Here is a 20,579-nt window from a genome sequence, read left to right on the forward strand (position 1 = left end):
TTAACACTTTTTTTTTTATTCCCTGCTCTCAACTTGACTCGTTAGGGTCTGAGACCATATAGATACCACAGAGATCACATACCAGAGATCTAAACCTCCTGCTATGCTAAGCTAAAGGACTGTGAATGCAGTAAAATTGTTCAGGAACTGCCACACAGCTAGTTATTATTTGTAATACAGGTTTCTGCAGGTGGATTCCAAAACCTAATTTGGATGTTGGGTGGCAGGGGGAGGATGACAAAGAATGTAAAGCTAAGCTTTGAACTTCAGTGAAAGCTGCTTTTTTTTCTTCAGCTATCATTTCGTACAGGAAAAGTCAGCTGCCTGCTTTTATGTGTTCAAGATAACTTTAAATTGGCTTTAGTGTAGCTTTCTTTTTTTTACTTGCTGTCTCTAACATTTTAAATGTCAGTAAAGGAAAAAATACGACCCTTTGGCAATCTATCTCAGTGCATTAGTGTATGGTATCAAAAGACAGCATACACCATCAGTCAAAAACCTTTGGTCTAGTACCCATACAAAGTTGCCCGTCATTGACTGGCCAATAGAGCCAGACAACTCTATCATCTAGCTTCACTGTAGTAAACAGAGCAAAGAAATGGCCATCCCACTGCTCTCCAAACATTTAGTATGCAGTGGTGTTGACCAATAAGGATAAAAGCACAGTGAGTCAATGGCTGCCCAAAGCCATTAATAAATTAAGAGGTCTCACATCAAAATCATTAGAAACTTCCATCTAGTGTGTTCACTAAATAGGGGCAAATTACAAAGGGGATTTTCCTGTAGACTTACATGTGCTTCAGCTGACCTAGCTACTCAGACCTAGTAGTACAGAGTGAAATGATGAGCAGCAAGCAGGCTGGTATAACACACATGATCAATTCATGTCTTTGAATAATAAGAATTCTTCAATATCCTTCTGACAACTAGTTTCTAATTTTGAGACTTCAGTGCTAGAAGATGGCAAGAGTAAAATGAATGGGCAAGAGACTTCAGGGATGCAGTATGTGACTGTGATGAAGTATTTTGCTTGACATAGTTCATACTACTGCAGAAGTCATCTTTGGTTGTGGTTACTTCAGTACCTATTCCTGAGGAGAGCTGACCTATGAGTTACAACTGTGGTGCAAAAATGGAAGCAGAAATTAAGGAATGGTTTGCTGACTTCAGTCTTAAACTGTGATAAGCCAGCCAGATGAGTGTTTACTGTCAATTTATTGGAAATTATTTTGCTGCTTTTTATTCTTGAAGCTGTAAGACAGCCACATTCACTTAACTGCCTAAACTTCGAGGACTATACTCTCACAAGAGGTATAAGAGCTAAGAGGCTTCTTTATAGTGAAATAAAAAGCAGAAGGCAGGCAGTAGTTAGCTTTCTCCATTTCTTCAAAAATGCAAGCTTCTCTAGAAGCAAAATACGTGAGCACTTCTCCCACTTTGTTCTAGGCTAGGTTTAGACAGTTACCTTCTATTAGTTCCACTTGAAAGCACAAGCTTTTAAGATGCATTTTGCTGATAGTACTAGCAATTGCTGTGCAAATTATATTCAACTTTCCCATCAGGAGCTTAGCATTTGTGGTTATGGCTCATGAAAGTGAACTGGTTATAAACCCATCTTCCACTTTCTATATGAATGTTTTAGAAGATCAGAAATGAAAAATATCAAACCTTCTTGCCTAACTAATTTGAATAATTTCTATTGTTTTCAGCTTGCTCTCAAACAGGAGCCCCATAGAAGACGCAGTCAAAGAAAGAATCAGAGTGAGTGAATGGTGGAAGGAGGCTTTATTTCACTAAATGTAAAGAAATTAAAATAAAGATTACTGAGAAACTATGAATGAGTATGTGTTTTAAAACAGAATCCAGCTGTTTCCCCTCCTTGTTCAAATAAACTGTATAGCCACACTAAAGAAACACTGCATCATAAACTCCCTAGTATCCATTACAGCATAAGACAATAATTATATACAGCAGGAAAGCTTTTAACAAATGAAGTAAAAGCTTTAGCTACCTACAAAAACCAAAGCTGTAGGAAGGGGCTACATTCTTACCCTGAGATGCTGGGCAACAGGGAATCAGCAAAGTCAGAGCCCTTGCTAAAGAACAATTCCCTTGTGAAATGTTTCAAAGCACTCTCCATTCCTCTGCTCTCCAAGGGTAGCTGTCCTATGTAGAAGAATTAGGGTGTGTATATATATCCACAGGACAAGAGTTGTGAACTGCTGTGTTATAACGCCATCCCTCTATACACCTCTGATATTAAAAATGCCTTTTGCATAAAGTCCAAGCTTGCAGTCCATTTACTCTATCTCTCAAGGAGCAGAGGCACTCAGTCCTTCCTCCTCTTTTTGCTTTCATGCTCATGTTCTTTAGGGCGGCTGCTGTCCGATGGCCGTTTAGAACCACCATGTTGCTTAGCCTCTTCCAGAAACTTGTCCAAACCAAATGGATCCTCCTCAAATTGAACTGGTCCATCTCTGCCCCTCCCTCTGGTGTTACGATCCGAGTTAGAAAACTCTTTGTCAGGAACAAACCTGCAGAAGACATGATACTCAGTTGACTGTAACTTCAGACTACTAATTACATGTCCTTCTTAACTTTATTTTCTTACCTATTGGTCTTTATTCGAGCCTCTAGATCATCACCATACATGTCCTTATCTACATTTTTACTTGGCCTGTAGATGTTTTGAGCCATATCCTTGCCACTTCTCCAAGGCTGATCGTAAACATTATAAATTTCATCTTCTCCTCCAGCAAAGCCACTGTCCATACCCTGTGAAGAAGAAAGAACAGCAGCATTATAACATAAACGAGACTGCAAAACTTCAGTTAATTTATTTTAACATCAAGATACACTGATAGTGTCACACAGATGCACAAAGATAGTATTGTGTGATTTACTATTGATTTCAAATGAGTTCAAGCACTTCATTAGGATATGAGTGTTTTGGGTCTGGGATTAAGTCCCAAGAACAGGACACAATCATTACAAGCCCCAGTCAGGGCCACTTCTGCTCTTCCAGAAAGCCACAGGAAGGATTACAGGCCATTCATATTTCAGAATAATGGATCATTTCAGCCTGCCCTGCAAGTACAGCTGTCTATAATAGCCAAGTACAACCATACAGAAATTTGTATTATTCAGAATTTCTGGAAAACATGATTTAAGCTGACTGATCCAAATCGCACAGAAGCTTATGTAAACTGTGAAAGTACAAGTGCCTGCTTGTTCACTTTTGATTCATCAGCTTTCCCCCTCTGCCTGCAAGTCTTTCACTGGAGACATGGAAAAGAATGATTGAAAAACTGCAGGTTTATTCAGGGACTTTCTGAAGCCTCATCTACTTTTTCATCTCTGAATAGTATAAAGTTCAGGGAAAATAAATGTTGCTGTGAACTATTTATATCTTCAGGATTTTTAATATAAGCAATAATGGGAATAGAAAGTATTTACTTGCTTCTCTCTCAGAGCAGATTTCCCTTATTCAGTCACTACATTTGTACAAAAGAAGAAAATGAGGTCACTGCAGCTTGAAGGCAAAATAGCTTCTTTTTCCCCACTCCCCAGTGAGAAAAAGCACAACAAAAACACTTTAATCCAGTTATGCATTCAGAATATTCCATTTTTGTTGCATCAGCTACGGATAAAGGAGATCAATAGTTTCCCAATCAGTTATGTAGATTTTTTTCTTTCAGAGTGTATCCACACCAACTATGAAAACAGGGTCCCTTTAGTATTCTAGCCATACCCACTAAGGAAGGATGAGCATGTTCTCATAGCAAGCTACACAGCTGTGGAAGGGTATTTTTACCTTGCTCTGGTTGAACAGCCTCTGGTCATATTGGATTTCATTGGATGGCCTGGGGTTGGGTACCCCTAGGGCAATAACTTCACTGATATCTCTGTTCTCATTTCTCTGCAGCTTTGACCTGAATTAAAAATTTATATTTTATTAGGTCTGTACACCATATTTATTGACATGCTTAACTGCAACCTGTTCCTGTATTGGTTGCTAACAATTTGCCTCAGGAGCCAGATTTTGACTGTTGCCCTTCCTTACTAGGTAACATTTAAAATTTGTCTCCTGGCAAAGGAAACATTTGGGAAAGTTACGTTCAGCTGGGCATGACATTTAAATTTGCTTTCCGCTATCTGCAATTTACATCAAGCTGACTTGGTCTAAAATGTCATATTTATTTTTTGCAAGAACCAGTGTAATTATATTCTGGGAAGGCCAATCTCATTTTAAGATATTAGAGATTTTAAGCCTCCAGAAACCATTTGTGCTCAGAAATATCACTGGCTTGGGCAAACAATATACTTAAGCTTAGATTGATGAATGTAGGCTGACTTCAAATGAACAGCTTTGAGAAACAAAGCCACTAATGATACTCTGGTCTTACTGAAGTGATAGGGTCCAGGTTTCAACCTTGGCTGCCAGCATGTCAATTAAAGCTGAATATACTGAAGTTCTGCTAACGAAAAACCCACCCCAAACCAACAACTCTGCCTCCTCCATTCATTTGTAAAAATCTAAATTTAGAAGAGAGTACTGCAGTATGCTAACACTTTAATACCATTTCATACAATGAGTGAACAGTACTTCATACCAGTGAGCATCTCCACAAGGTAAAATTCAGGCACTCGCATCAAGCAAAGGGAAGCCCAGTGTAATAGTTTCTCTAGTGGGGAAGTCAGTGCCAGTACAGGAATAAAGCAGCTTTCTTTTGTAACTTACCTTTTGTCAGGGGCTGCCCTGGAAAGATTTCTGTCATGTTGTCTCTCTTTGCGCCGGTCATGTCTGATTTCATCTCTTTCTCTAGCTTCTCCATCCTCTGAACAAATGCAAGATTGCTCATTATAGACAAATATTTGAAGTTTGAATTAACTATGCCACAGACATTGTCACAGTGATTCAATTCAGTATTCTTTTACAGAAGAGAAGTGACCCTTAGCACTATTTAAAATGTTACACTTTAAACAAACACATGGAAAACCAGTTTTTTTATGCCACATGCTATTAACTGCCCCTGACAAGAGTTAAAGCAGACATATCCAACAACTATATCCTCTCAACTTTCAAGTGCTTAGAATATTTGTCCATCTAGGAATTAATATCCTAAAACACTTACAGATCATCATATCATACTTTTAAGTGTAAAAATATTGTTCAAACATGCAGGCATCTAAGTGCTTTGAAGAACATTCTGTGACTCAGTATCAGAATCACTCAGGTTAGAAGGGAGGGTCTAGTTCAATCTCCTGCTGAAAGCAGGATCAGTGCTGAATTCAAATGAGGTTGCTCAGGGCTTTGCCCACTCAGGTGGGGAAAACCTCCAAGGATAGAGATTGCCAGCCTCCCTGTGCAACCTGTTCCACTGCTGCTTGTCCTCCTGGTGAAAATTATTCTCCTCACATGTAGCTGGAATCTCCTGCTTCAACTTTTGACCACTGTCTCATTTTTTCACTGTGCAGCTCAGTGAAAAGCTCTGATGGTCTCCTTGTACATATGGGAAAGCTCCCATTAGGTGCCCCCAAAGCCACGTCTTCTCCTGGCAGAACAAGCTTCATTATCTCAGCATCGCCTGACTAGACAGATACTCTAGCCCCCTGATCATTTTGATGGCCCTCCACTGAACTCACTCTAGTTTATCATTGTCTGCCTTGTGCCTGGGAGCCCATAACTGCACACAGTATTCCAGATGCAGTCTAATAGGTCACCAGTAAAAGGAAATGATTACTTCCCTTGACATACTGGTTATGCTCCTGCAGATGCAGCTTACTATGCCCTTAGCATTATTGCTGCCAGGGCACACTGCTGGCTCACATTTAGCACGTTGTCCACTAGGACTCCCAGGGCCTTTTCAACAGAGTGGCTCTTCAGGCAGCCAGTCCCCAGCCTGTTGGGAAGAGGTTAGTCCATCCCAGCTCCAGGACTTGGCATTATATATGACCATATCCTCCATCCTTTAGAGGGATCATAACTGCTCTGTAAGTTCAGCTGCTTGATCTTTGAAATGTCATTTCAATCAAAACATAAGACTTATCACAATGGTTATGATTTAGTTAGGTTAGCAGTTTTTGGGCCTAGTGGCCAACAGAAATACAGTTCTGCAAGACCAGTTATAACAGTGCAAGAGACAGAATACTGCATTTACCATCTTTGAAAACTTACAGTTCTTTGTTTACAAAGTTGCTCTTCACCTGCAACAAGCCTTTTCTAAAAAAATAGTTTAGAACAGTCCATGAAAGCCATTACTTGCACTGATCCATTAACAACCCCGAAATTCTCAACAATGTCCTAAATCTGTATACACCGACATACTGCTGTGAGGCTCAAATCCAGATCCCATCAAGCCAGCCAGTGAATTAACCAAACTCACTGGCTGATCAAGTAAAGACATGAAGAACAGATATCATGCTTAGAAATTACTGTGGATATTTAGGTATTATAAGTTCTCATGTTACTTCTCCAAATCCACACTTCAGGGTGTGGTAAAAAAACCCACAGCATCTTAATAACAAAGAAATGTACCTTTTTCAACATGGGTTTTGATCCCTGCTCTTCTCTCCCTGGCTTTCTGAGCCATTTCTCGGAGCTTTTCCTCATGTTTCTCCTTTTCTTTCTGAGCCATCTTCCTCTCCACCTGGGCACGCATCTCTACTGCTTCACGAGCCTGCACACATAAGACATAGTTAAAAAGACAGAAAGCTAGCACCTGGGATGCAAGCAGATCTTCTGTCATGGAGCTATCCAGTAAGCAGGGCAGGAATAAGCCACAAAGGGGAAGTTCAAAGCCAGACAGCCACAGCAGTCGGGGCTGAGAAACAAGATCCATGACCTCCAGTAATTTAACCCACACTGAGCCACAGATTCAAAGACACTGGGAATAAGACCTTACATCTTATGTTAGCTAAGCAGCAGGATAAATGAGAAGCTATAGCCTATTCACAGTTGATTTTCCCAAGGACATAAACATACAAAGAAGGTAAAACCACATGGAATAAAACAGTTTAAAAAACCACCTGACCTTTCTGTCAGCTATATAGAGAGCCTCAGCAAGCTTGGCAAAGTTTTCATTAATATGAACAGTCTGCAATCCTCTGCCATCTGCAGCCAGACGCTTATCTAATGGAATGGTGTAACCCTACAGTGGAAACAGAGGCAGTTAATCACAGAAACTAACATTATTTGTATATAACCAACATTATCTATTGTGTAAGAAAACAAAACCACAAAACTCACAGCCCATCATTAATATGCCTCAATGGACCTCCTTTATATGTACTTCAAATTCATACCAGGCAATACAAAGCTTCGCTCCAATTCTACACTCCCCCCAAATCCGAATCACCATTTCCCTTCACGTTACATTTTAGTACGAATGACAGTTTTTGACTGATAAGGTCCACCCTTTGCTTTGTGTTAAAGATAATAGCTTTCCCAGTCTCTAAGCTGTTTTACCATTTGTGCTTAAAAATGGTTTTCCCTAAACTGTTTTCACATCTGTTAAGAGGTTAGCTGATTCAAAATGAGAAAGTAAGGGGCAAGGCTGCCAGCAAAAGTAAGAGACACTAAATGCCAATTTTGCTTTCAAAAACTGAAACCTAAAATTATTTATAGATTATATTTTAAGATTCTTTAGCGAGCTCTACAAAATTTTTGCTTTGGTTTTAGCATCTGTAAAATTTGATCTACTAATTAGCATCAGTCCCAGTTATACAGCTGTGTTGGGGTAGGAAAAAAAATAACATCCAAACATGCAGCCTTTCCTTCCTCCATTTGAAGAGGCTGCCTCACAACAACTGCTTGGTAAGTTTGAGAATGATTAGACCAGTTACTGCAGCAAATCATAAATTCTCCTTCTCTCTGAACATAAACTTACTGACTGAAAAAAATCAAAGGGACAGGACATACCTACTCAAACAAGGAATAAAAATAGCTAAGTGATGAAAACTAATCAGTGAAAGAATGCAACAAGAACTTTCCAGAAATTTAAAAAGAAACATGCTTGGTTCTCTATGAATTACCTTTCCCTTTTTCAGTTTAGATGGCTTTACTTTGTGACCTCCAGAGACTCTGGTTTCAGACTCCACATACTGCACTATTATGGGGATTTTAACTAATGCCATTTTTGTCTCTCAAAATGCATGATCTCTGCCATGAAGTAACATATTCTCTCTCAGTTCTATACTCCTGTCAATCTGACAACCCTTATATGCCAAAGAGAGAAAAACTGAGTTGTACAATCAGTTCTTCCATGCTGGAAGCAGCCTAGCCTAGTTTACCTAACTCTAGAGGTTTTAAACCAGTATTATTCAAGCTTATATCATTCATAGAAGTCTCCCAGCAGGGTGCAACATTAGAAAGATAGATTTATGACAACTTAATTACCTTTGCATTTTTCCAGTTTGAAATGCACGGAGGAATTTTCCACTCTTGCTGCTCTTTCACAGTCATCTGATGTAAAAGAAGCAGCAAAGTCATCTTTAGATTTATAGCAAAAGGAAATACTGTTTTCTTTCTCAAAGGCAGCTATGAAACTACTTATAAATTAGAGTACAAAGTTCAGGACACTGCTACAAAAACCCAACTCTTCTTAGCAGCAATAAGATGTTCATTTCTGCACTGTACCTTTGCCAACATTGAATAAACTAACGACAGCTTTTCAGCCATCCTCTTAAACTTTTGTCACACAGGCCAGCTTGTTAACATTTGCACATTTAATAGCAGTTCAAGATGTAGGAAACTGATGAACCACCACTACGCTCATCTCTCGGAAGGAGCTAATCCTTAATAACACAAGTTAGTGTTATTAAGGATTAGCCTAATAGTGTTGTCTAAAAGCAGCATCAGTGTACCAAGGCTAAAGCCTCAGCCAACTCATCTATGCCATGAACAACTCCAATAATGCAGCCCTGCATAAAATACATGAGAAATCTACTTGACCTTTGACAAGGTAATAGGAAGAGAGCTAGTTTCAGAACTGCCCAAACAAAAAAACCTAAAAAGCCTGCACCAGGCACCAGGTTTATCACTTAACATCACATCAAAAGAACAGTAAGGAGAAGGTGCACAGAAATGAACTAGAACAAAATAGAATTTGTGAACCCATCTAGAATTCAAAACTGAGAACAGCTATGACATTTCATACCTTTCTACTAGGAGAGTGCATTACAGGTGCTGGAGGAGAAGGTGGTCCACGCGGAATCTTCTTGTTAATTCTGAACAATTAGGAAAACAATTACAATCAGTATGTTGTATGGAAATACACTTCAGAATCTTCTATTTGCTGTGAACAAATTTTGAATATTTACTTGAATCTTGGAGGCTCCATAGGGTCCTTCTGCATTTCCACCATCCGAATAACTCTCTGTTTTGCTCCAGAGTTGAAGGCAACGCCTTGCTGAGATGGTGTGTACCTGAGTAAAACAAAGCACTCTGTTCTCTGCACACAGCTAGATATTCCTTGCCCACCTCCGTTTTCAGTCAGTTCAATGCTCTAGCTGCATTTTCATTTTATCCACACCAATTTAAGACTTTTCTGCTGTGTATGCCAGGAGCAGGTAACTGCACAGAGGATACTGGACTGAATGCAGAGAATCAATTACACCAGACAGAATGTATCTTCCCAGGGCTACATTCTCCTGTTTCAACCTAGGTTCTGAAGTAGAGGAAACAAACTAATAGAGCACACACAGCATGACACAATACTCTTTACCTACGTCTGTGAATCCCTGGTGACTACTTACTGGTTATTAAGAACCTCTTCACATACTTTTTTCAGAATTTACCTCAAGCCAAGTCTAACCCTGCCATGGAATTTTCCTGTGTTCATGGCAGAAAATCATCATAAATAAGTATCAGCCTCCCAGTAATTCCAATTCTTTCCAGTTGCTCATTTTATACGAGGGAAGAACTTTGTTACGTGCCTTGTCTTGGCTTGAAACTCCCAGTAAAGACTCCATTTTTAAGGCAGTATCATTAACAGTGGCATCATTAATAGTGCTCCCCAACAACATCTGTATTTTCTTGCTAAAACAATAACCCCTCCACAAAGTGCCACAACTCACGACATGTTAAGACATATTTCAACACACTTCAAACTAGGTTATCATTAGTGGGTTAATTCAAAATACATCAAATATATATATATGTATGTATGTATATACATAACACAACATCTTACACACACACCAGCACTACATACCGAATGTACTGTGCAGGAGCTAGTTTGTCAGCTGCTCGAACCGGCATGGCTGCTGCAACTTTTTGTGAGACTGATTTCTCCAAGGCTGCTCTTGTCTTCTCTGTTATCTGAAGACAAAAATACCACAATATGCATCTCATCATATATGCAAGACATACAATATACCACTGATAACTAGGCACATCAGTGCATGTAATACCTCTCTAATTGCTTCCTCGTCTGGTCTTTGCAGTTCAGGATCATCCACATTCATGACCTCTTTTGGCACAAGATCTGTGTATTTACTGTAAATAACCTGGAAGACATTACATTTTATTAGTGCTAGCAAATAGGAATAAATGTACATGTATCAAAGGAAATGTTTCAGGCCTAGATTATACTTTAGGTACTAATGAAAACTTGTATACAACTCTAAATGCATTACAATTACATCTTCTCCAATGACTCCCATGGAAAAAGAATATACTCTGGACCCCATTTTACAGATGGAATAATCAAAGAAAAGAAGCAATTTGATTAAATATAATTATGTAAATCACTCTGAAAGCTGGGATCAGACACTAGTTTCCTGCTTCCCTTTCCTACTCTTTCCCTTTTTCAGGGTCCCCAAGACAGACAAAAAAAAAAAAAAAAATCCACATTTGTACCTCTGTTTTCAAGGTTTACTTAATAATTTGATACAAGTCTTTTTCAGCATCTAGATGTTTCTGTTTCATTGTGCTTGCCATTTCCTTGAAAAAACAAATGCTTGAGAAATCTGTTCTTGACACCTTCCCTTACATAGGTATTTCAGTCTTCACACAACATGCAGCAGCTCTCAGTAGCTTTAAGCCCCAATTTTAAATACAGGGAAAGAACACTATTAAATGGCTACAGGGAAAAATTTATTGTATTGCATTAATGCTTCACGTCTGTCCAAAAAATAACATCAGAAAGTCTTAGTTCAAAGGGTTAAAAGTCATTACAACTATTATTTCAAGTTCATTATGAAGTGCATGTCCAACTGTGAAACTGACCTTTAGCCTCAGCATTAATTTGTCACACAAGAGCCATTTACTGCTTCTCAGCCTTCACTCCTAAAATTTTAATCCTTTGAATTAGTATCAATAATATCCTAGCTTCTCAGATGCTGAATGAAGGACATCTGAAGAGCAGTGTTCCTCTAAGGTAATTAACTCTAAGTTCAAGCGTCTTGCTGCATGAAGAACAAAGTATGCTGAAAGAGCTCAGAATATCCCAGAAGACAAAAAAGAAAATAAAAAAAGTCCAAGAGGTGCTCTAAAAAATACACTACACCAAGGTACAAATGAACTACGTGAACTATTTAAACCCTAAAGTATTGCATGCAAATGGCAAGCTGCATTAATATGCAAGAAATCCATAATACAGATTAAACTAGCCTGAAAATACAAAAATTTTTGTCTCAAAAACTTGATACACTTGCATGTTCTTATTGGAGTCCTTTTTTGAGGTGATATAGACAGGCACATAAAGATGTTGCACTCTGTCGTTCTTCTAGATATTTACCTTATTTTAAAAGTAATGTTGAGACATTTTATTCATCTAAGATAAAGAGGAGACTCAGATTGTTTGATATTGTAGTATGCCCATCCACCACCATTTTTCACCGATGACATTTTAAAGGAAGCGTCAGCCTGTGTTTCAGTTATTTCATTTTGATGGCTACCAAAAAGCAGAATCTCCTAGGCAGAAACAAAATGCTCAATTTTTGGTACAGCTACATGATTCCCTGGCTGGTTGGGGCAGCCTTAACCGGCAGCAATTAGAATCTGCATGCCACTGTATGCCATCAGAAAGAAAACAATCTTACCTAACTAGTTGTTTAAGATACTGTAGCTCATGGTAGGATTTAGACATCAATCACATTCAGAGTTTCACAAGACACCTGATAAACACAAGTGTCTTGATGGAAATTTCTTCATTTGTAAGACACAAATCCCTCCCGTCAACATATTTTATTCTCTATATCCAAAGCAGCTCTGTACAGCGCTCATCAATCCTATATGTAAATCAAGAAGCTACCATCAAGCATTGCAGAATGAATTGCTTCCTTGTCAAACAATGGTTTCTCCATATGAAGCACATAACATTTTAGAAGGCATTACAATTACCTGGTTGTAAGCCTGGCACACACATCAGAGAAAAAATTGGTGATAAGCTTTCAAACCAAGCTCTACCACAAGGCAAACACATTATGAGTAAAGAACACTTTTGATTCATGTTCTCTTGACCTGTTCCACTGCTGTGACAGGAGTTCCTTCAACAATGGAACTCTTGTAAATGTTTCAATTGAATTCACAATCTTGAGAAAAAACTGTAGGTAAGGTTTGTGGTTCTTTTTTTCTCCTTTAACATCTAAGCCACAGCCTTGGGCCACCATGAAGAGATCCAACTACTGCACAGAAAGTCATCCTTGCCAGAAAACCACAATGGACCTAATAGTTCCATTCCTTGATTTCACTCTCTCTCGTCTTAATAAAAACACAGGAAGCAATTATATGTCCTTATTTTCTTAATACGGGGCAGAGCATCAGTGTCACCAAAATATATCAATTATGATGCATTATTTTAGCCTGGCTTTTAGTAATGTGAGTAGAGAAAGTATTCGAAGAATCTATAGCAGCACAAGAGCTAACCACACGGCCAATGCTGGAAATCCTTCATCTGGACAACCAGATGGAACTCCATCCTCTAATCTGTAAGGTCATGCATCCAGGTTTGTCAACATTATCCAGCATTTCATGTCTAGCAGACTTTCTGCCAGCCCCAAACAGAAGGCTTGTCAGACTATCTCATTTATGTCAGCATTTTTCAGGGAAAATTCTCTGAAGAAACTATTTTTTAAATATGTAAGGGAACAGATGCAAGAGAGATGAACCAATGCAATAGCAGAAACTGCTGACAAGCCATCTAGATATAGGGTTCAGGTGATGGAACTGCTGCTTCTACAAGAAAGCAGAATACTAAATTCAACTTCAAAAAATCCATAAGCTGTAGCAAAAGCAAAATTTGCTTAACTCAGACCAAACAAGCAGCTCATAGAATAGGATCAGAAACTCCATCTCATTTCTGGCAGGCTGCTAAGTATCTGTTTCTCTTAGCTCTAAGTATTAAGATTGAAGAAATATTTGAATTACAACTGCCGCTCTCAGGATAATGAAACTTTCTGTATGTAATCCTACTGACACTGTACTACCAGAAGTTCTCTCTTATAGAAAATATTTCACATTATTCAACTCAACACAGATCACTGAAGATCTGCTCCCTATAACATCTCTGCCAATACTTTCCTCTCTCCTGCACAACAAATGAAGCAATAGTAGTTCAGCTACTTCCAGTGAAATTGTTTCAAATACCTAATTTTCCCCCAGTCTTACTCTCCCTTGAATCACAATACTTAATCTTTAGTCTCAGCATTCACATCCAGCTGGATGCAATCAGAATCAAGCTGGCCCAGAAGGCAGAGCTTAGGGTTAGGAAACCTTAATTTCAGTTCTACAGAGCCCAGTTTTGGAAAAGCCACGCATCTCTTCCATCCTGGTAAGTATGGCTACAAAATGAGAATATTACTGCTTCGTTACAGATGCCACATGGAAAATTAATGAATGTTAGTACAGGTCTTCATGAATCAAATATGAAAAATGTTAACATCTTAGATTTAACTTTACCTGTTCTAAGTATTTTCCTAACTCTGAACCAAATAAGACACAGCAAAAGATTAGTCATTTTTGCCTAAAGTCTATCATTTCTAGATCTTTTTCAAATATACTTAGATCCCAATCTGCACAGTTCTATTATACGCAAGTTAAATCTGATCCTACAAGTAGGTAAAGATATATTTGACAAGTTGTAAAAATGAGGGTTTAACTACACCAGTTTTTCTTTTTTGCTTCTTATTTGCCCTACAGCTTCCCCAAAATCAGTATGATTATTACTTCTTGCCTACTTATCTGCTCCAAATAATTTTTTATGCTTTGGGATAAGTCAAATTTCTATGTAGTATCAAGTATCAAATATTTAGTCACAAAATTTTTTAAGTGTAGTTAATATTTTAGCACCTTCCTCTGGACAAATAATTCAAGACACTACGTAAAGTCTGATGGAGCCCCAGTGAAAGTCCCCTCAATAAAAATACAGCAACTGCTGTTGTTTCTGTTTAGTCTGACTACTTTCTACCACATGACAGCATAGAGTCTGATTTGAACTAATTTTTTTTCAAAGGTACTGCAGTAACTTATGATGCACAGGATAAGGATATACAAGATGTGACACTTTTCTGACACTCAACAACAGAGTATTAGTTAAATATAAAATCCTGTTGGCATTATCTTTCTGCAACTTTGGCAACTGTAGGATCAATTTAAAACAACAAAAAAAATTATCTGTTAAAAAAGAAAGATTTCCCTATATATTCCTAGAAAGCTCACCCTATTTTTTTGTTTGAGAGGTAAAGTTCACCTTTTGCTTTTATGATTAGATAGGTTTCCCCCTTCCTCATCTGCAGTAAGACATAGGGCATATTACATAACCATAAGCTTTTCAAGGTATCCTAAATTAAAGCAGGAGATGTCAAATTATTTTGAAAACAACTATTCATATCCGTTAACCAAAACATCTTTTGTAGTTAACTCTCTTTTTAGATTTTCGTTGGGTTACCCTATTCTTTACACAAGATGCTTGCTATAACAAGCAGCTGGTCATACACTTGGTCATGCCTCAGCAGTCTTCCAGCCCCCAATATCTGCTTAAAAGAATCAAAAAGTTTTAATGTCGTCCACTTTGTTGCACTTGAAAAGGCAGACGTAAATACTCCTTAAAGTGGACTTAGGAGACCCAAGTACCTGGTCCCCTCAATAGTAGTTAAGACTTCAAGATAAAGTGTCATCTCTTTGTTTTTAGAAAGGCTATTGTATACAGGAAATTGAAGTTGGTTCCCCTTAAACTCAATGAGAATCTTGCCATCACCAAACTTAACACAAAAATTTTGGAGTATAACCACTGGCAATATTTTCTGCTGCGATTAAAAAAAGAAAAAAAAAGCATCCAACAACATTGAAAACAGCCAGAAGAGTCAAACGTTAAATTAATGAGACACAAGGTGTAGTATTCTGAAAGCTGAACTGTGTTTTTTCTTCCCCCTCCCCCCCTCTCTACACACTGAAACGAGGCTGCCTGTGATCAGGCCTGTTTGCAGTTTCTCGCCTTCATTGGAAAGCTCTCTAACAAAAGCTGCTAAGCTATCAAGCAAGTTTTGTGTAGAGACGTTCACCATTTTCACCTTACCTTTTAATTACGTAACAGAGAAGATCACACAGTGATCCCAGTCAAAATGCTCATGTCTGTCTAACACCATCTCAGGTCTTAAAACTTAAGAAAACAGGACACAATCCATTTGGCTAATGCCAGACCAATGAGTTTATGCAATGTGTACATACAACTTTTCAAGGTATACATGCCAGTCTACATATTTGAAGAAATACTACCTTGTCCTTTGATTGTCCTTGTCGAGCAATTGCATCATATTTTATTTTTCCTTCTGCATCCACCTGAACAGCCAAAGCATTGGACATTTTCTTCTTTCGGCCCATATCCAATGGATATTGGGCCACATGAATTTCTGGGAAAGCACCCCCATCGCCAAAATCCTACACAAAAGAAAAAGCAGTGAATGACTTAAAGACAAAAACATGGTACAACATTTGCATAGGTAGGAAATGGAATGAATGAGAGGATTGTTTTTAACAAAATGAAACATTGCCAGAATGCTCTAGTAACATTATTATTTTAGCTGTTAAGAGAGCACAGACTATAGAACTTACACTTATTAAAAGACACTGAATTGCACAGACATCTTGCAGTAATTATTCCCTGCAGAGAGCAAGAGCCCATATCACTAACTAGAATGTGCAGGTACTACTATGCTGCAGACAACACATGACTATGTATTTAATTCACATGTGAGTTATTAATTAGAACTTCAAAAGTTTACCTTCTGCAATAAAGCAACTGTGGAAATACTAAAATTACAAGAGCAGCATTTTTTGGATGAAAATTTCTACTGGTTATTTGTTGCTTTTCACACCATAATGAAGTCAAATTGTTAAAAAAGCTTTCCATTCCTTCCAAAGCCTGTAGCTCATAGCTTTACAAAGGCACGAATGCCAAGCTATCCTGCTTCCTTACTCTGATATGTGAATACATTGCAAACTGGGCCAGCACCCAACAGCCCAATATTCTTAAAGTTTACTTCCTCTCTCATTCAACACGTTGCTGTAAAAGCATTTAATGAACAGATAACCAAAAGACCTCTTAAAGCAGAGCATCCTAACGCAGCAACACTGAGGACGCACACAGAATTGGTACTATTCATAAAACAACTTCAGGCTACAGTTTCAAACACAATTATTCGGAGTAAGCATTTGCTTAAAGCAGCATGAACATCTCCCTCTGCCTCTGTTGCAAAGGTACTGCTTATGCAGAGTGTGATTAACGAACCAGATCAAAGAAGAAAAGTGGGTGTCTTGGGTAGATTGATCTCCCTCCATGATCACCAGGTGACCAAATAGTTAACGCCACTGCAACAGAGAGCATGGACTGAGGCTGGAATGAATGAGCAGAACACTTCCCTCCAAAGAAGAACATGCTTATGCCATCTTTAAGTGCTCACTGAAATATAGCTTCAGTTATTTAAAGTCTTCCCCTGCATGTCCCACATTCAACAGTTCGTTACAGAATCAAAGTATTAGGCAAAACAAAAGTCAGTCATTCCTCAAAATTTTGTGCATAACCCTTGATCTATTAAGAACAGATTTTGTTTTTTTCCAACAATGGCATTCCAGGATCACTGGAAAAAGGTTATGCTTTGGAAACACTTACCGCTCTTGAAGAATTTGCATTTGTTTATGAGGCAGAAAGGAGTCCTTAACAGTCTTTTTGAGATGTGCATCACTTTGCGGCCCAGTGATGCTGGAAACTCTTTGAAAACCTTTATCACCTGACTTCTTAAGATCTTTTACTAACGTTTAGAAAGAATAAGCTCTAAAATACTAACTTTAGTAATCAACAGTGTAGGGAAGGCCTACACTGGGCGTAACGGAGGTAAATTTTTAACATCCTATGCTTTAGTAAATGCTGAACCTACATAAAAATGTTTTCTTCTAGAGAACCACTGGAACTACTATTTGAAGTCACCTTATCTAGCACTAATGAATCACCACGGTACAGCATTGGATTGACCTTTAAAAAAATGGGACTCAAACATAAATGAGGGCAAGGCTGTTACTAGCTCATGAAATTATGGTATTTGGAAACAATGCAGGATCATACATGAAATACTGTATCAAAACCTCAACAGCATGCCTTATCCCAAGCACACTGGCTTGTGACTCATCAGAGCAGGTCTCAGATATTATTGTCAAGTACCATTTCAAAATCTGCAAGGTTTTGTGGCTCACAGTAAGAAACTGTACTAAAACAGTTTTGTAATCAGAGCTATACATCTGTATTTTCTCTTCTACCTTTTAATATTTCCAGTTGAAATTATGTTAAACTGGCAAGGATTACAGCTAAATATACACAATGTTGTCCAAACCCCTTTTGCCAGGAACATACTTAGACAATGAATATCTGACAAATTTTACATTTCCTTCCAACTCTAACAATTTCCTCCCCCAAGAGCAGCTATCTTTCGTTACACTATGAACAAAATACACATAAGCATTCTCTTCTCTGATACACACATGTTGACTTACTCCAGCTATAATTTGGAACGTGTATTTAACAAACAATGACAGAGGAACAATACAGATGTCTTTCTCAGAGGATACTTGCATTCACAGATTGTAAACTGAAAGGACCATAGACCTATTTCCATATTACAACACAACAACCTCTGAAGGGAAGGATCCTTATAACGTCCTGTTTACCACCAAATGTCTTAAGCAATCTGGTGAATTAGAACAACTTCCCCCAAGCCAAGAATATATCAAGGGGTTTGGATGGAAATGCTTCATGTGGTAAGGCTTTGCACAATTCTGAGCTACACTCAAGATGCTCAGAGTTTATTTCTACTCCAGAAAATGTACTTTTTTTCCCCATTAGCAGACACACTACTACAGTGTGAATTTAAATATCTACCTCTAGCACCCGTGGTATCCATCCTTTCCGGTAACCGTATGGGGGAGGTTCCCTTCGCGACGAGACTAGAGCAGTCTGCCTAGATCTTTGAGCTCTTGCTCTTTCTTCTAGTTCTAGCTGGTCTTGAGACAGCTGGGTTGGAGCTGGTAAAAAACTGCACATCCATAGACAGACACCAAAAAAAGAAAGACATAAAAAGTTAATTCTGATAACTTCACTCAGTGACACTCAACTATGCTTGAGTCTACTACTAAATTATTACTTTCTCTACAATCACTCTATACAGATTAAAAAACAATTTATGAAACTTGAGTATGGCACTCATAAACCTGAGGGCAGTAAGTTCTGAGATAATAGGGGCAAAAGCAACATGTGGTCTGCCAGCATTCTGGCAGATTCCTATAAAAACTGATACCAAATTCATGCACATTCACATCATGTTTGAACAGGAGCGTGACAATACCCATTTTCCAGCAGGAACGTCACATACCACTGCATATTCTTCCACCACTACGGAGCAGAAAAAGAAAGTACGTCCCTAGGTCCCAACGACTCCCAAAGCAAACGCCTAGAAAGATATCTGCCTGCCACCTCCTCCCTTAACGCCAGATACCTCCCGGCCAAAGCCAAAAAGTCGAACCCCAATTTCTTGACTTCCCATTTTTCAGCTCGTCCAGACTACGGAGCCCTTTTACGTGTTTATTACGGAAGCTTCCGCCTCCGAGAAAGCCGGCATTCCAAGGCAGCCACTGAAGCTGCACTCCTGAGCCTTGCGAGAGAGGCAGTAGCTTGCAACAAAGATCTCTCTCGCCGACGCTCACGGTAAGGAGACCTCGATGAAGCCCCCACGGATCCGATCACCTCCAGCCGCGGCGCAGGAGCGCCTTCTTCCCACAGAAAACACGCGAAGGAGGCAGAGCCCTGAACCAGGGGCACTGCCGAACACCCCCTCCCGCCAAGGCAGGACAAAGCAGGGCACGGCAGCTCCCCCAGCCCCGGCCCGGCCCTGGCCGTCCCCCCTCCGGCCGCGGCCCGGCCTCCTCACCGGCCGGCGGGCCCACTGCCCAGGAGAGGCCGCGGCGCCGCAGCGTGCTCCCGGAGCGCGGCCGCCCTCGTCGGCCGGAGCCTCGCACAGCGGCTGGGAAGCCGCAGGCAGGCCAGGGAGAGCAGTCACCCCAACCGGGGGGGTCGGGGCCAGCCAGACCCACCTGGTGAGCGCCATCTTGCCGCCTCCGTCGTCTTCTCGGCAGCCAGGCCGCGGGGGAAGGGGCGGCGGCGGCGGCAGCTGCGCACGCGCCACGCCCCGCCGCGCCTCGCTGGGAATTGTAGTCTGGGCGACGTCACACCCGGCGTAATGGTGCGCATGCGGGCGGGCCGCGAGGCGCCCGGGGGGGTGTCGTCGTTCCAGGCCCGCGGCGCTGCGGGGCGTTAGCGGGGCGCCGCGGCCGTGAGGGGATGGCTGCGCCCGCGGGCGGAGCGGCCGTCTGGGCGTTTGCCTCCTTCAGGGCCGACTTGGGGCGCCCAGGGTGGTGGAGGACAGCTCCGTCCGCGCGGGCTGGCCTCAAGGCCGCCGCGAGGTGTGGGTTGCGGCAGGCGGCAGCCAGCCCCGGGGCCGGCAGCCGGCCGGGCTGCGTGGTGCCCCCGACGCCGGGCCCGGGCCTGGGCCTGCCGCCTGACGGCCACAGCCCAGTGAACCGCCGCCCCAGCAAGATGCGCGGTGTCTCCCGTATTGGGTGTCTGTCCCGCTGGGGTACCTCCCCGGGCATTGCTGGCCTCGGCAAAGGCGGGCAGAGGAGACGGAGCCCACGGAAATGGCGCAGTTCAGGAAGGCTGCACCAGAAAAGCAAGAGCAATACAGATCCCATAGGCACGCTTGGAAGAAGAAGAGAAAGGGAGGCGCTCAGTAATATATCCCCTCCCCCCCCGACATCCTGTCTATTCAGATAGATTGCAACAAGTTCAGTAGCTTTATGGGTCATCTAGCTGAAGGTGTCCAAGTAAAAAGCAGAAAATACAGAGCGTATGGATTGGAACAAAATTTCTTACTCTGATATCTGCTATTTAGATATTGGGACATGAGAGAGAAGGTAAAAAGAGATTGAAAGTGGTGTAAAAATACTACTGATTAACAATAAAAACTAGCGTATTAAATGCTAGGAGTCATACTGTCTGTTTTTGTAGGCATCCATATGTTACATAGCAAGCCAA

The 20,579-nt window shown here is 40.4% G+C and overlaps 1 protein-coding gene across 1 annotated transcript; it reads right to left on the reverse strand.

The window, feature by feature from the left end:
• Nucleotides 1-1,770: 1,770 nt before the first annotated feature.
• SNW1 (SNW domain containing 1) lies at nucleotides 1,771-19,736 on the reverse strand. Its single transcript, XM_052782838.1, has 14 exons — nucleotides 19,580-19,736; nucleotides 18,372-18,525; nucleotides 15,719-15,880; nucleotides 10,414-10,509; nucleotides 10,215-10,321; nucleotides 9,322-9,426; nucleotides 9,159-9,228; nucleotides 8,399-8,464; nucleotides 7,035-7,151; nucleotides 6,539-6,680; nucleotides 4,742-4,838; nucleotides 3,815-3,932; nucleotides 2,612-2,775; nucleotides 1,771-2,534 (listed from the first exon to the last, which is right to left on the reverse strand). Exons 1-14 carry the CDS (start codon nucleotides 19,591-19,593, stop codon nucleotides 2,330-2,332), a joined length of 1,617 nt encoding a protein of 538 aa, XP_052638798.1. The 5' UTR covers nucleotides 19,594-19,736; the 3' UTR covers nucleotides 1,771-2,329.
• Nucleotides 19,737-20,579: the final 843 nt, after the last annotated feature.

This window comes from Harpia harpyja, chromosome 3 (genome assembly GCF_026419915.1).
Source record: "Harpia harpyja isolate bHarHar1 chromosome 3, bHarHar1 primary haplotype, whole genome shotgun sequence".
In the NCBI taxonomy this organism is placed as follows: domain Eukaryota; kingdom Metazoa; phylum Chordata; class Aves; order Accipitriformes; family Accipitridae; genus Harpia; species Harpia harpyja.